We start from the raw sequence: 15657 nt of genomic DNA on the forward strand, positions 1-15657 counted from the left end.
AAGCTCCAGCGATTCATGGCACGGCTGGGAGGCAGCAGGTTGGTTTGGGAGGCCGTGGGAGGGCCTGATGTGTAACCCTGTGTCCCTGTCCCTGTCCCAGGTACGTTCAGGCTGAAGTACGCCCCTCCCTCGGAAAGCCTGGACTCCACAGACTGAGCTTGCCCAGCTGGCACCACCGTGCTGCAAAGCCATGGAGAGCGACGGAGATCGAACTGCCAAACTGAGACGTCCAGTTGCTGTTAAGCTTAATGTATTTTTTAATCCAAAGGTGCTTTACTTTATTAGACTAGGTAGAAAATCTAGCTTAGGGGTGCAGCCAAGCCAGTTTTGATTGCCAAATTCAAGCTTTGTTGTTGGAACTCCTGACTCGGTGTCCTCGGAGCGATGGATGGATGGATGGATGGATGGATGGTGGAGCTGGCCAGCTGCAGTTCCTGCTGGAAGTACAACATCCCCTGTACTTTTTTGGCTGGAGAATGTTGCCACAATTGGACTTTTCCAAGGTGAAAGGCCTGACTCCAGGGCAGCTCTGTTCTGAGGTGGAAGGTAGGAGTGGCCAGAAGGACTTTGGCACCCCTGGGCTAGGTAAAATGTCTACTTTTTTTCAAAAGTGATCAGGCACTAATCTCTGGGATTTTTAAGGATTGCACTACAGAAGAATGTAAAACTCTTCAAGCTTTCTGCACTTTTAGCAGACAGTGTCACTCTGAGACCAGTGCAAGAGGCAAAGAAGTTCCAACCTTTACAAATTGGCACCAGCAGGCTTACGGGACTTAATTCCACAATAAAAATCCTAAAAAGTCTCTTTTTTCCCTTCCAAAAGAACACACACGGCAGTTTCGGTTCCTTCTGGAAACAAACTCGTGCTTCATTGTCTCACCTATTACTAGCTAGTGCTGGCTTCCCAGCACTGGAATAAACTTAGTTTCCAAGGGTCCAAGTCCCAGAGACTCCAGAGTCATAAAAGCTTCAAGGATATTTTCCTGTAATACACAAAACCTTTACGTCCTGTTACTGTATATAGGTCTCTTTCACAGAAACCTTATTATTCTGCTTTTGTAAATGAATTTTAAACCATCCTAAAAAAAAAAAAAAAATCAAACTAAGAACTCTGGCAGCAGAGTTGATAAGCTTTTGCTTTACTTTATATAAAATACCCTTTGGCTCCTACCCCAGGATTCAGGAGTGGTGGGAGTCAAACATGTAAAAGGTAGTAAAAACTTCATTATTATCAAGACTTGGAAGGATTTCTTGTCGGCCTCCTTCGTTGCAGTAGGTTGTAGATGAGTAGCTTTGGTGTTAACTACTTAGTCCATCATTTGTGGGTGACAAATCTAAATTAGGACTCGAGAGGAAGCCGAACCCATCTCGAACTGCTAATTTGAAACACTTTGGTCCTGTCTGGTTGAAAGAAGATCCTAATCCTCCTGGCTCTCCCCCCTGGGAACATGACAGCATTAAATGGGTGAGGCCTCCTCTGTAAAAGTGTCTGACAGAGAGAAATTTGCATCCTGTAATTTGGGAGACACCTTTAAAGTCTGAAGCCTTGTTTACACTCGGAGGAATTCCTGACGGCAGGAGGAATCCATAGGATTGGCTTGGGAAGTGCTGTGGGAGCAGGAGGGTGTGGAGCTGCCCCCAGGAGCTGGGGCTGTGTCAGGGGGGAGCTCAGCCCTGCCTGGGCCCTGCTCATAGGAAAGGGACATTCGGGGCCATCCCTGTGTCCCTGCCTGTCCCAGGGCAGCCTCAGCCTGCTGGGATCATGAGCATCAGGAGAGCCTCGGGAATGTGGGTGGGCAGAACCCAGCTGGGCCAGGGAGGGATCCAAAACCTCAATTTGCAGAACAAACAAACAAACAAACAAACAAACAAAAGATACTTTTATTGCTATGCAATAAGAACCCCCTGATTTGTGTATCCCCAGCCCAGCTCCCTGTTGGCTCTGCCTGCGTTTGAGGACGTTCCCTGTGTTCCCATGAACAACCTTCAGACCTACAACACTAAAGGGATGAAAACTGACAATGCAATTTACTTTGCCTTAATGAGCTCGAGACAATGGTAGGAACAGTCTGTCCCACTGCATCATGCCCAAGGAAAAACGTGCAGTTCCATGTTTACTATTTGCAGCTTTGAGGGTCTCTCCAGTGGCCTGGAACATGTGCTGAAAGCCAAACTTAGTGTTATTATTATTATTATTATTGTTGTTGTTATTATTTTTCACTTTTTTTAAACAGTATTTTAAAATTGTATTTAAAGAAACTGTATTTCAACACACACGTGAGTGTTCAAAAACCCTCTTGAAACAGCAAAAAACAGCAGCAGCAGCAAAAAAAAAGTCATTTCTGTACCAGTTGTGTTTTGTTTTACTGCCCAGGGCTGGGCACAGTTGTGTCTGGTCTTCCTCACAGAAAAAAATCATATCAAAAGGACTGTAAAACTGAATGTCTGTCCAGCAAATTGTTTCATTCCTTTCTCCAGAGCTTTCTTTAGGATCCTTTCCTGTGTGTAGAGTTCAGGCTGATGTTTCCAGCAAACTGTTTCATTCCTTTCTTTGGGATCGTTTCCTTTGTGTCAAGTTGTGGCTGATGTTTCTTCAAGTGGCTCGTGGCTGCGTTTGGAACGGTTGGGTCTGGGTTTGGAGTAGGATCCAAGCCAGAAGGACCTGGAGGCAACACGAGTGTCCTGAGAGGAAAATCTGGTGAGCCAGCAGCAAGCTCAGAGCCTGCCCCAAATCCCAGCGAGCTGGGGCTTCAGAGCTGCCAGTGAACACCCTCCACTCTGAACCCACCACAACCAAAGTTGGTAAGTCCGAACAGAGCACCTTAATTCCATAAAATTATCCTTAATCTCTTCTTCAAAGGCACAAATCCATCTTTTTACCCCCTAAAAAGCAAGGCAGCTTGGGTGGGAATAGTAGAGTTCCAGCTGCCCTGCCTGAAGGAAGCAGTTCTTAAACCCTATTTTTGTACATTGAAAGATGGAGATTTCAAAGAATGTTATTTAGCCCTATCTTTGTCCTGCAAGTATAAAAAGAATTAGTTCTCCAGATGGATTTCAGGGTGGAATGGGAATGATTTTTCAGTGTAAGAGGGAAGGGAATCCCCAGTGATGTCCCTGCAGGGGCAGGAGAATCAGTGAGGAGCCTTTCCCGGGGGGGGGCAGTTCCAGCTGCATTTTCCATTTGATGATGGAAAGACTCGAAATAGGATGGAATTTCCAGTGAAATAGGATGGAATTTCCAGTGAACTCCTCCTCACCCTGCAAATTAAGCATTAATAAATATTCTGGGCTCGACCCTAACAGGGAGTGCAGAGAGGGAACTGAGATACTGATCAGAGGGTTCCACCTGACTTTTATTGGAAACCACATTTGAACCAATACTAAAGTTTATCAGAACTGGTTTTTATCCAAACCAGCTCTGTCACACTCAGCTTTTTGTGAAAATTTTTCATTAAATCTTGGCAAATTAAGCACCAGACTTCCCAAAGGAAGAGTCCAGCACCTTGGCCATGTCCCCAAATCCCAGAGAAATCCTGGGATGAGCCAGGCTGGGGCACCAGGCACAGCAAAGCTCCTCCCAAAGTCCTGCAGGGGAGCAGAGCTGTGCCAGAGGCACCCTGGGAGCGCTGGAACACCTGGAAATGGGATGAATATGGGCAAATCTGGACAAAAATCCACATCTTGGAGTTTGTGAGAGTAGGAATCACTTTGGCTGGTTGAGGCCCCACAGCTCTTGTAATAAACCCTTGGAATTACCCATTTGTTCCCTGAAATTTTCCTGATGTTCACAAGAACTGTGTTGGTACTGAAGCAGAAAGCAAATCCCGTGTGTTTTCAAGTGCAGATTAACAGCTTCTCTTGGACATAACTTTCCATTAGGAATGAAGGAAATTCCTGCTCCATTTGAGCCATTTCTTTTACTTCGATCACTTCTAGTATTACAAATTCTGCATGTAACTTTATAAATATTTTAAATAGTTTTGTAAATATTTAATATTCAGCTAATTTGATTTTGAATTGTAAATGTCAAGTATTCTGGTATTGGGATTTTTATGTTTTATTATACTTTGTTAAAAGTTAAATTGTACATTTTTAGAATGTTTTTATCTGAGTAAATTTAATGTATGGAAAATAAAGAGTTAAACAGAATCCCTTGCTATTGGCTTTCCTTTTAAAGGGATTCAGCTGTGTGGGGGCAGAGAATTATTTTTAATTCCTTTAATTATTTTGCTGTGAAAACGCCTAGGAATAACCACACGAGCCGGAATTAAGTTGGGATGTAATCCATCCATATCAGCACTGTATTAATTTTAAAAAAGCAACATTTGTACAGGAATATCAGTCGATCACGTCGTAATTACAAGTACAGTTGTCAGTTATGAGTTAAACGAGTTCTTACACGAACAGAACTAAACAGAGAACAAGCTGCATCGAAAAATCCACGTCGGAGTAAAAACACAAAGGACAATAAAAAAACGGGCAGGGGGCCCCGGGAAAAAGGAGATGCATGCAGAGAGTGAGGAGGTCCGAGGTGGAGGAGGTACAACGCCAGGCGCTGTAGTATTGCTTCTGTCCCCGCCAGAGCCGCTGACACCGGGACACACGGACACCGCGGGCATCCCGCCACGCCTCGCTGACAGCAACAGAGAAACACAGGTGATCCCACGGGAGAGCTCCCCTCTGCACAGCCTGCTCCCTGCCCGGCACACAGGAGCCTCCAGCCGTGCCACAAATCATTTGTTCGGCAGCTCCCGGCCCTGAGCTGCTCCTCCCGACTGCCCACCTCCGGGCTAGGGGCAGGATCCCTAAGGATCGCTGGAAGCCAGCTCAGATGAACACACAGGGATTGGGAATTCATAACAGACTGGAGTTTATTTCAGTGTTACCTGTTTGGGTGTGCATTTTACAGTTAGACACTTCCTAAATCTACGATAAAGCTGTGGTGTTTGGTATGAGTATTCCAGAAAGCGGCGCCGCCCCTGAGCGTGCGGCGCCCAAAAACCGGAGACACAAAGAGTTGTCCTTCCCCAGCTCACCCCGAGCACTTGCCTTAACTCCCTGCAGCACTCACACGAGTCTGATGGAGCTGCAGAAGAAAAAGCTCCCCTTTGGAACATTAAAATGCATTTGCTCTCATGAGAAACCTTCCCATTTAAAACCAAAAAATTTAAGGAATCGTAGGGAGATTTTCCAGCAAACTCACGGGAAACACTTTAGTTCCTCCCTGGTGCCTGTTTGCTCGTTAAAAGTAAATCGAGTGTCCCTTTCTCTGCAAGTGTCACATGCACAACTGGGCTCCTTTCGTCAGGTCCAGACCTGTAAATGTGCCTGTGTGGAATAATATTAGGGCAGGTTTCAAAGCTGGAGGTGCTCGTCTGTACTGTTTAATAGTCACAAACAAGGCAAGGTGAGATGAGACACCTGCTAAAGCAAGACTATGCTAAGGACTGAGAGCGTAGGTGACATCCGGTTCTTTCCCTGGGGGGTGTGTGGGGAGGAGTGGGGGTGATGGCCAAGGCTCAACCCGAATCGTGGGCCAGGCCCAGCGGCGTGTCCTAGGCGCAGGCCGGCGCTCCGAAGGTCTCCTGGGAGGCGTAGACCATGTAGAGGAATCCATCCTCGTCCTTCTCGCTCTCGTACACCTCGGAGATGGGCGTGGACACGCTCACCATGCTGTGCCCGTTGACCAGCAGGAAGAAGGCCTGGTTGGAGTTCAGCTGCAGGCGCCGCCTGGGGAGGGGTGAGGGGAAAGGGGGACAAAGGACAGATGGCAGCTGTCACAGACATCTTTCATGGAAAATCCTTTCCTTAGGATTTTTCCTCCTGAGAAGCTGAGAGGCCTCAGGGACAAAATGTAAACAGTGATTATCTGCTGCTGTGGAATGCAACAGGTGGATCTTTGATTAGCCCATGTTGGTTGTTTTTAATTAATGGCCAATCACAGTCAGCTGGCTTGGACAGAGACTCTGAGCCACAAATCTTTGCTATCATTCTTTCCTATGCTATTCTTAGCTAGCCTTCTGATGAAATCCTTTCTTCTATTCTTTTAATATAGTTTTAATATAATACAGATCATAAAATAATAAAGCAAGCCTTCTGAAACATGGAGTCAGATCCTCATCTCTTCCTCATCCTCAGACCCCTGCAAACACTGTCACAGGCAATGGACAGTCCCCAGCAGCAAGGTCATAGCAGCGAGTCAGGGAATGGTTTGGGGTGGAAGGATTTCAATACAGCTCATCTTATTCCAGCCTCTGTCATGGGCACCTTTCCCTGCATGTCCCCACCCAGCCCTGTCCCTCAAAACTGGACCGAATTCCTCTGCTAAATCCAGGCAGGTGCATCCCCTGGCAGAGCCCTCACTCAGGGGCAAGGCTGCACCCCAGAAGGGCACTGAACTGGAGGGACTGGGAAGAAGCACCCCTGGCATAACCAGGGACCTCTGGCTTGCAGCTCACTGGAATGAAAACCCAGAGATCCTCAGGAAGATTGGGAAAGACAGGCAGAGCTTCCTTGCAAAACCTGGGCAAGTTTTAAACTCACTTTGTCACCAGCTCTGTAGCAGCCTGGGTTTATTAACCTTGGAGCATCTTGCTCCCTCTCCTCCTCCCTCCCTGCTAGGAGGAGCACGGTGGGAAGGGCAGGGAGCCACAGGCTGCACAAAGTGCCTGGCACAGGAAGCAGCTGATTTCTGATTTCTGATTTCCCTTGGATCATTCCAGCTCAGGGGAAATGGGTGTTCCTGCTGAACTGCCTCCTGCAGAGAGCAGCTCTTCCCTCTGGATGAACCAAGTGAGAACAGCAGCTCAGGAGGGTGCAGCTGCCACCACAGCAAGGAAAGAATAGATCAGAAGGGTTTCCTGCTGCTTCCACTCGCTGCTGAGGGGCAGCAGCAGCTGGAAACAAGGATTTATTTAGCTCCCAACCACAGCCCTGGACAGGGACCCTTCCAAAGCCACACTAATCACTGCAGAGACAGCAGGCTGAGGGAAGGCAGCAGCTCTCCAAGGTTTGGCAAGGATGGGCTTTGCTGTGCATCACTGGAGCTGGCTGAGGCCCAAGTCTGGCCGGTACCAAATTATTTATTAACAGTAAAGCCAGAGAAAAAAGGTGAGAAAATCCTTCAGCCTGCAGTTAACCTCTTTGCCCAGGGGCTTTCACGTTCCTGAGAAACTCTGGAAGACTGGAGCAACCTGGTTCCTGTCTCCAGAGCCCTCTCTGCCTTTCTGCCTCCTGCAGGAGCTGGGATTTGCCTGTGACAGTTCTTGTTTGGACACCCTGGACAACTCCCACAGCCCATGGTCTCCACAAACCAGCTCCTGCTGCAGCCTGAGCAGCACAAAACAAGCTCTGGTTTGCTGCTCACTTCTGGAGAACCCCTCCTAACCAAACACTGCTGCTGAGCCAGCAGAGATGCACTTGTAGCAGAATTTCTGACCACACAACTTCCACTCGGGGCTGTTCCCCTCTGCCTTTCCTGTAAGCTGAGCAAGCAGCCAGGGCACAAACACTCTGGCCTGAGCTGGGGTTTCCCAGGCCTCAGTGCTGTCACTGAGGGAAACCTCAATTCCCAAAGGATGCCAGGACATCCCAGCTCTGGCTCTGAGCCCAAACTCCCCTTCCCAGTGGGTGGGAAGAGGCAGCCACTCCCAAGGGGGACTCCATGGCAGAGGAGAGGAGGAATCCCAAAATAGCCAAGGCAGAAGGACCCATGGCAGCCAGGGATTCACAGCCCCACACTCCTCCTACAGCTCTGGGAATGTGATTTCTCCTGGAGGCAGACTACCAGCCCAGCTCTCTTCAGAGTGGGGTTTTTCCAGCATAGCAAAAGGAAAAGCACCTTCTCCTGGATTTGTCCCAGTGCTCATTTAGATAAATTTTCTACTTAGACCTCCCAAATGCACCAGGGGGGGAATTAACAGAGCATCACAGTCTGAGGTTGGTCAGATCACATTGGAATCCCAGCAATACTACCTGATAATTTTGATTAGCTCGCTCATGTTGACATGATCTGGCACCAGGAACTTGGTCTTATCCAAAACTGGAAGCTGCTTCTCCCCCTTGTACCTTTCAATGATCACCTGAGAAGAAACACAAAGAGCAGAAGGTGTGAAAGGCAGGAACAGAGTCTGGAGCCTCCATCTCCCCCTCCCAGCTCCATTTCCCTTCATCTGTGAGTGCAGCATCTCCAGTCTGAAAAGCAGCAATTCATGGTTGGGCTCAGTTATCTTAAAGGTCTTTTCCAACCCAAACAATTCTGTGTTTCCATGAGAATTAATTATTTTCATGTGCTCCTCTGTTCTGTTTGCAAGAGGCACTGCACAGAGGGGTAACACACAGGGATTTTACAGCACACATCCACAGCTTCAGTGCAATTTTAAGAGAGTTCCTTTGCCACAGCCATTTAACCCAGCAACAAGGAAATCCAAGGAAAGACCAAGCCCACTCCCTCTAACACACTGAGAGGCTGACCAGGGCTTTGTGCTGCTGTACAAGTCTGCCAGGTCAAGCAGTTGTATCGGGAATTTCTCCAGTTTCAGGCTATCTCTTTAGGAACCACCACTCCAGATGACTCTGCTGTTCCCTTCACCTGTCATGGTTCCTTCCAATACATGAGCAAAAGCTACCTTGGAAGGGTATAAACCCTCCAATTTCCAAATTAAGGAGAAAATTTCCTCAAGCACGCTCGGGAACCGGTAACTCTGCCAGGACTGCTGTGTAATAACCACTTAATTCACAGAGGAACTGCAGATTTCCCAATTTAAGGAACACCCTGCCCAGCAACTGAGGGTAGTTCCTGCTTTAGAGAAGTGATCTCAGAACTCGTGTGCTCCTGTTTCCAGGGCCATGTGGGGTTTGTTGATTTCCAGTCACCAGGAGCTACGTGACACCAGTGCCTTGGATCCTCTCCATGCTCACGGGGTCTGGCTCTGTTGATCCTAAAAAGCTGCACAGGTGAAGAGATGCTGATTGAATTCTACCAGAGAAGGAGCCTTACATCACTTGAAATAAATGCTGGCTCATTCTGGGTAACAAAGCCCCACTATTTTTAAGCAGTAGATATTTCTAACAGCAGAATGGAGGATGTTAACAGCACAGGAGGGATTTATTATCTGGTGTGACATTGCCACCTTATCTCATCCAGAACTGCTAATGACAACAACGAGGCAGTGACTGGCCCAGCAAGACTCCAGGGAGGGAGAGCTGGGAGTTTGCATCACCACATCTCCAGCAAGTTCCTTAGGTACCTCTGAATTTTTGGTTGGAACCTGGCCATGGCTGATTTAAAGTGAGGGTTTTGCCATAAATCCCTGCCTTTCAATCTGTGGTCACAGAGCCTGGGGACTATGGCTAAGTGGTCTCTGAAAGGTGAGGGAAAAAGCAATATTTGTCAGGAAGCAGATTTGCAAGGAAAGCACCTTTTGGGAAAATGAAACATTCCAAAAAAAGTCAGAAAATCTCTGCTGTGAAGTTTCCCTTGTTCCAATGCCCAGCTGCACAGGGAAGCAGCAGTGGCAGCTCCAAAGTGAAGGAAGGAGTTTAAAGCCCAAGAAAAGCTGAAAACCTTTCAGTTTCTGTTTCTACAGCAGCTTCTGTCAGTGAGCTTGCTCGGGGAGTGGGGACACTTTGCAGCAGTTGGTTCACAGCAGAATTTCCACACACTGGGGTCACCAAATCCCATCACAGAGCCCAAGGCTGAGGGTCCCATTCAGTTCCCTCTGCTGAAAAACTCACCAGTGACAGACCACAATCCATGCCTTTTGCTTGTAGGGTATTCTCTGCATTTTTAACTCGGAGGATGCAGTGAATAAAATAAAATACAAACTTGGGCAGCATTTGGAGCTGAGCAGCTGAGGAGTGACAGGGTGAGGGGTAACATCCAATGTGAGCTGGACAGCCCAGCAGCATTCCTGGAGACCTAAGCACTGGCCCATCCCAGGAGAAAAGGATTTTTTCTGATAAACAAATCCATCTCTGCCTCTGCACTCCTGTCCACTCTTCTTGCTGAGCCTCTCAAGACTCTCAATTCAGAGCAGAAAACCACAGAGAGAGGAGCTGAGTGCTCAGGAGGATCTCAGAGCTCAGCTGGGGTGTGGTTTTGTTCCAAGTTACAAAACACAAGTGCAGAACTCCGGAAATGCCACTTCCTGCAGCCCCTGAGAGCACCTTGCTGCACCACCCCAACCGTGAGAATTGCTGCTTGAGAATGCTCCTGAAATCCAGGCTGAGCCCCCCTCAACTGCCACGTTCTCATGTGGTCTCCTCAGGACGGCTCTTTCACTGCTTTCTAACTGCTAAAAAGCCCATCAGGCTGGAAACTGAAGTAAAAAAATTAAAAGAACTGGACTTACTGGTATTTTAGTGGGATGCTGCTCCCGAATCAGTCGTACATCTTCCACTCTTTGTTCTGCAAGGGATTAAAAAAATAATCTGTTTAAACATTCACAGTTAATGCTGTTATTTCCTTATTTCTCCACCAGTGAGCAGAGGGACCGTGTGTCAGGAAAAGCCAGAAGAGGAAATTCAGGCAAAGCAATTTCCAAATGGGCCGGCACTATCAGGAGTACAACCTCTCCTGTGACAGCTGATCCCCTGCTCCTTAAGCCAAGGTGACAAGCGCTGTGTGCACCTGCCTGGCACTCCTAGAAAGTGTTAAAGGAGATCCTTTCCTCCCCACACCCCTCACTTGCTGCCCACTGAAGCACACATTTCACCTCACACAGTAAAGGCCTCAAATTACACCACCCAAATGAACAACTAAATACCCTGTGCTATTTCTGTCGGGTCCCAGAAGAGGAAATGGTCAACAATTATTTGAGCCCCGGGACTGGCCCAAGCCTGGCAGCATCAGCTTTCCTTGTGTGCTCTCCTGTTACCGAATTCCAGGTTTTATTTTGACTCGGCCTCGCCCATTGTTGCAGGAGCTGCTGGACCTACACATTTTGCCCCTCTCCGTGCCAGTTTTCAGGATAAAGTTCAGCTTTCCTCAGACAGGAATATTAATAGAACAGCTATCATGAACCTGGCTAAAGTACACGAGGCAGAGTAAACAGCCCAGCTGCTTTCAGGGGCCGCCTCGTTTGTCTGTCCCCTGCCTACTTTCACATTCAGTGAACTCAATTTTAAGCCTCAGTTCTTCAGCAGGACGGGGCTTTCCAGGCTGTTTTCAGGTTCCAAACAGCTCCGAGAGAGATGATTTCGTGTTGCATCACGGCTTGAACACACACCTGCCCGGGGAGAGGAGCACTCAGGCCAGCTCCTGTTGGAATGCTAATGGCAGGACACTCAGCAATAACATCCCTGTGTCCGTGTTTGTGCCCATGGAGCACATCCTGCTCGGGAGCCCGGCAAGGAATGCAGCTCCCTGAATCACCGTTGGGAGCTGCAGGTGAATCAGGCAGAGCTCAGGCAAGGAGCATGCAAAGCCTTCACCTGAAAGCCACCTCACATCCCGAGCCACATTCCCACAGCAGGAGCGCTGCAAGGGCACAGAGCTCCACCTCGTTAAAACACTTCTTAAGATTAACCAAAAACACAAAAGATACGTGGGGAGAGTGAGACCAACCATCCACCTGGCGAACACTGACTTTTCAGCTGGAACAGGTTTGTTCACGGCAATGTTATTCAGCAGAACTCCCCGGAGTAGAAGGAACATAAACCGGGCAAATCATGGGGATTATTGTGTGTGGTGTGTTCAAAACCAGGCCCCAGTCAGGCACAGATAAACACTGTTCTCTGACGACAGTAGTTGCAGTGGCAACTGCTTGGCTGCCATCCTAGCTGAACTTAATACCTGCAGCAGAGGCTGCTGACAGCCGATGGGGTCAACAACAGTTTTGGAAAGCTCTGAGGAAAGGGGTGGCATAAACACAGACTTTTGTCAGACCCACATCCTCCCCTCTTCCCTGCAGGGAACTGCTCACATTTAGCACAACAGCAAAGGCAAGGGTGGGCACATCACAAAGCTCTCTTAAGCAGCTTGACTCTAACGCAAAGGCAGGAAGAAAGGAAAATCTGGATCAATTACTTCCACCAATTCCATCTCACGTACGGGATTTTATAGTTCATGCAGAAATAGGTTACGCTGCCAGTTCGCGTTACCCTCGCAGCGCTTGAGCCTCCCTCCCTGACACACATGGGCAGATCCCGAGCCCTTTGATTGCTCCGGATCCATCCTGAGCGCACACACAGAACCGTGCCACGGCTCTATCGAGGCTGCTCCTTCTCCAAAGGCACTAATCTCATTTTCCCGGCCATCATTACACAGCTCTTTTCGATGCCCTGCTCGTTTTCTGAGCCAAACAGAGCCAGGAGCCACACGGCCCGGTGGGGAATTGCCCTCCCCGCGCCAGGCACCGGCTGCCAGCGGAGCTTTAACGCCGCTGCCACTGGCGCAGAGGCCGCCGGACACTGAGCAGACACCGGAGGGAAGGGCAGGCCCAGCTGCTGGCACACACACCGAGGATGTTTTCCAGGCTCCTGGGAGTTTTGCAGCCGATAATAGATGATGCCATGAAGAGATCTCCCCACCCCAAGCACACATCTCCTCAGCGGGGCACAGCACAGCTCGCCACACCACAAAACCCCCTTGTCCCGAACAAACAACCCGGGTAAACAACCCCGGAGCACGGGCCGGGCTTTGACTCCGCCGCGGCCCCGAGCAGGCCGGGACACCGGGGCAGCCCCGGGCCCGCTCCGCCCGCGGGTCCCCGCTGTCAGCAGGAGCCGCCCCGGACCCTCGCTGCTCCCACCGCCCTCGGCCCCCTCCCCTCCCCGCCGCGGCGATCCCCCCGCAGCCCGGCGGCACCGGCAGCTCCGGCCGGGCCGCACCCGCCGCGTCGCTCCCCGGGGCGCTCACCGAAGGTGCGGCGCTGCTTGAAGCTCTTCTCCGAGGGCATGGCGGCGTTCGCTCGGCCCGGGCCCAGCGGCGGCTCTGCGCGGCGGCAGCGGACACCTCCGAGTGCCGGCGCCCGCCCCCCGCGCCGCCGCGGCCGCTCGGCCGTCAGCTGACAGCGCGTCAGCCGGGCCCCGCCTCGCCCCGCCGGCATCTTGAGTGTGGCACGGGGCCCCGGCGGCATGGCCGCTCGGTGACACACAGCCATGGCGCTGGGGGAATGTCACGGTGCCCTGGTGGTGTTCCTGCTCTGCGACACACGGCCATGGCTGCCTCGGTGCCAGGGTGTGTTCTGTTTAGTGACACGGCCATGGCTGCCTCGGTGCCCGGCCGTTTCCCTCAGTGACGCACAGCCATGGCCGCCTCGGTGCCAGGCAGTGTTCTCCTCAGTGACACACGGCCATGGCCACCTCGGTGCCGGGCAGTGTTCTTCATTCAGTGACATGGCCATGGCTGCCTTGGTGCCAGGCTGTGTTCTGTTTAGTGACACAGAGCCATGGCTGCCTGGGTGCCAGGCCGTGTTGTTCTCAGTGACACAGAGTCATTGTCACCTTGGTGCCAGGCCGTGTTCTCGTCAGTGACACAGCAGTGCCAGGCCACGATCCTCATTCAGTGACACAGCCATGGCCACCTCAGTGCCAGGCCGTGTTCTCCTCAGTGACACAGCCATGTCCACCTTGGTGCCAGGCAGTTTTTCCTCAGTGATACAGCCATGGTCACATCAGTGCCAGGCCATGTTCCCCTCCAGCAACAAAAAAGAGCAATGTTCCCAGGAAAGTGGTGGACTCCCCAATGTTGGGCATTTTCAATATTCAGCCATCTTGTCTAGATGGTGCTTTTGCCAAGAAAGGTTGGGCCAGATGATCCTTGAGGTCCCCTCGAGCCTGGTATTCCGTTATTCCATGGATGGCCACCTTGGAGTGGCCGACAATGTCCCCTTCAACATGAACACTTAAACACTTTTCTCCATACAAAAGGGCAAGTTCAATGATCTGTCACCAGTTTGCCTTCGCATTGCCATGGATATGGGCAGAGTTTACACTGGAAGAACAAAATTTCAGGAGCAGGTGCTCCGATTCTCTTGGAAGCCACCCCCCGGTCTCATGCGGTTTGTGAGGAATTGATTAAATCACAACTTCAGTCACAGATACCACGTTGTGAGTAAAACTGCCCAACTGTTTCCTGCTTAGCAGCTTTCTGACACAAGCTGTTGGCTGGAGCCTTTCAGCTGCATCTCTCTTTCTCTCTCTTTCTCTCACATTCATTCCTGGCACTGTGGTTTGAATTTAAGGATGATTTTGCATCAATAGGGCACAATCTCACTGTACAATCCAAGGAACAGGGAGCTGTGACCAGGATTGTCCTTAGGAGTACAGGGAGAAGGACAGCTCTCTATCTATCTTGGAGATATTATCAGTGTTTTTGCATTTTTGGGGTGGAGAGATGCATTGAATTTGGAGTGAATCTCCACTCACACAAAGGAATGAGGGTTCATGACCTAATTTTGTGATTCAAGGTCATGCAGTTCCAGTGGCCTGTCATTATGAGGCCATAAAAGATGTGACTAACAAGGAAATACAGCCCTGAGGTGTGTGTTTGCTGTGTCCATCACAGCACTGCCCAGGGATAGCACGTGAGACATGGATGATCAGCAGAACACTGATACATCTGCAACTTAGAACACCAACCCCGAATTTCTGTGTCGACAGGACTCTTCTTTATCTTCTTTATTTAAATGCCTGCCTTTAAAAAAAAAACAATTTCCAGGCTGAGGAAATTCCACCATGCTCTGGGAATTGTGTCTGAGGGCTGAAGGCAGGAGGATGAAGCCACATAATGTTATTTTTGGGGTGTACAGGTGCACCCTGGTGCCAGGGCTGACAATCCCAGGCTCCGTGTGCCGTGTGGTTTGCATCCACAAGGCGACTGTTAGCAGGGCTGCAGCTCGGGCTGAAAGCATCCATATGGTGCTTGGGGAGAGCCACAATCAGAGTATCTGCTGACAGGCTGGGCTATCACATGCTCCTCTCATAAATAATCTGCAGAGACTGTGAGAAGGAAACTTAGATCCACACCGAGACTCGCCTGACCTTTCCCTCCTCGGCTCAGCCCTCGCCCGTGTCGGCGTGTCGACAGCACAGACAGTTGGCGAGTCTGGATTTGGGGAAGGTGTTAGGAGCAGTTGGAATGACAGCATGGACACAGCCTTTGGGATCAGCTCTGCCTCAGCACAGCTCCCCAGCCCTGCTGAGAAAACGCTGCTTTGGAAAACGCTTTGGCTTCAGGCTCGGCGACGGCGCTGGAACAGAGCCCTTCAAAAATGGAGCCACAGAGCGTTTCTGTCCTGGCCTCAGAACACTTTATAAAGCATTTAGGCTGAGGAAGAGGAGACTTAACCCAAAAGGGACATTACATGGTCTTCAAATATGCAAAAGGTTTCTGCAGAGCAAGAGGGAATTAGCTCTTCCCTGCTTGCTGTGGGACCAGGATGAGAAATAATGAGCTTACAGCTTGGAAAAGGCCATAGAAATTAGGGACTGGGCTAGGGGTAAGAATTGTTGAGCACCAGAAGAAATTCCCTAGGAAAGAAAAGGAATAATCACCTTTGGATGTTTTTATTTAACGAGAAATTAGTAAAACATCTGCTCTGAAGAGTTCAGGGAGAATTGTTCTGATCTCAGGGAGAAGGATGGGGTAAATAATCCCCTACAGCCCCAGTTTTGCATGAGGCAAAGGAGATGTGATTTCCCAAATTTTCCAAG

General features: G+C 49.9%; 2 protein-coding genes across 2 annotated transcripts in view; one reads left to right on the top strand and one right to left on the bottom strand.

Annotated features, from left to right (window-relative positions):
- The window catches only part of ZCCHC14 (zinc finger CCHC-type containing 14), a 61462-nt gene extending 57313 nt beyond the window's left edge, over positions 1-4149 (top strand). Inside the window, exon 13 of the mRNA XM_064722769.1 lies at positions 101-4149. Within this exon, the coding sequence (XP_064578839.1) occupies positions 101-156 (56 nt within the window). The 3' untranslated portion in view covers positions 157-4149. The remainder of the gene's footprint in view (positions 1-100) is intronic.
- A 118-nt stretch (positions 4150-4267) lies between these two features.
- On the bottom strand, positions 4268-12993 carry MAP1LC3B (microtubule associated protein 1 light chain 3 beta). Its single transcript, XM_064722770.1, has 4 exons — positions 12860-12993; positions 10353-10408; positions 7975-8081; positions 4268-5730 (listed from the first exon to the last, which is right to left on the bottom strand). The coding sequence occupies exons 1-4, from the start codon at positions 12897-12899 to the stop codon at positions 5556-5558; spliced, it is 378 nt and encodes a 125-aa protein (XP_064578840.1). The 5' UTR covers positions 12900-12993; the 3' UTR covers positions 4268-5555.
- Positions 12994-15657: the final 2664 nt, after the last annotated feature.

This window comes from Zonotrichia leucophrys, chromosome 11, assembly GCF_028769735.1.
Source record: "Zonotrichia leucophrys gambelii isolate GWCS_2022_RI chromosome 11, RI_Zleu_2.0, whole genome shotgun sequence".
Classification (NCBI taxonomy): Eukaryota; Metazoa; Chordata; class Aves; order Passeriformes; family Passerellidae; genus Zonotrichia; species Zonotrichia leucophrys.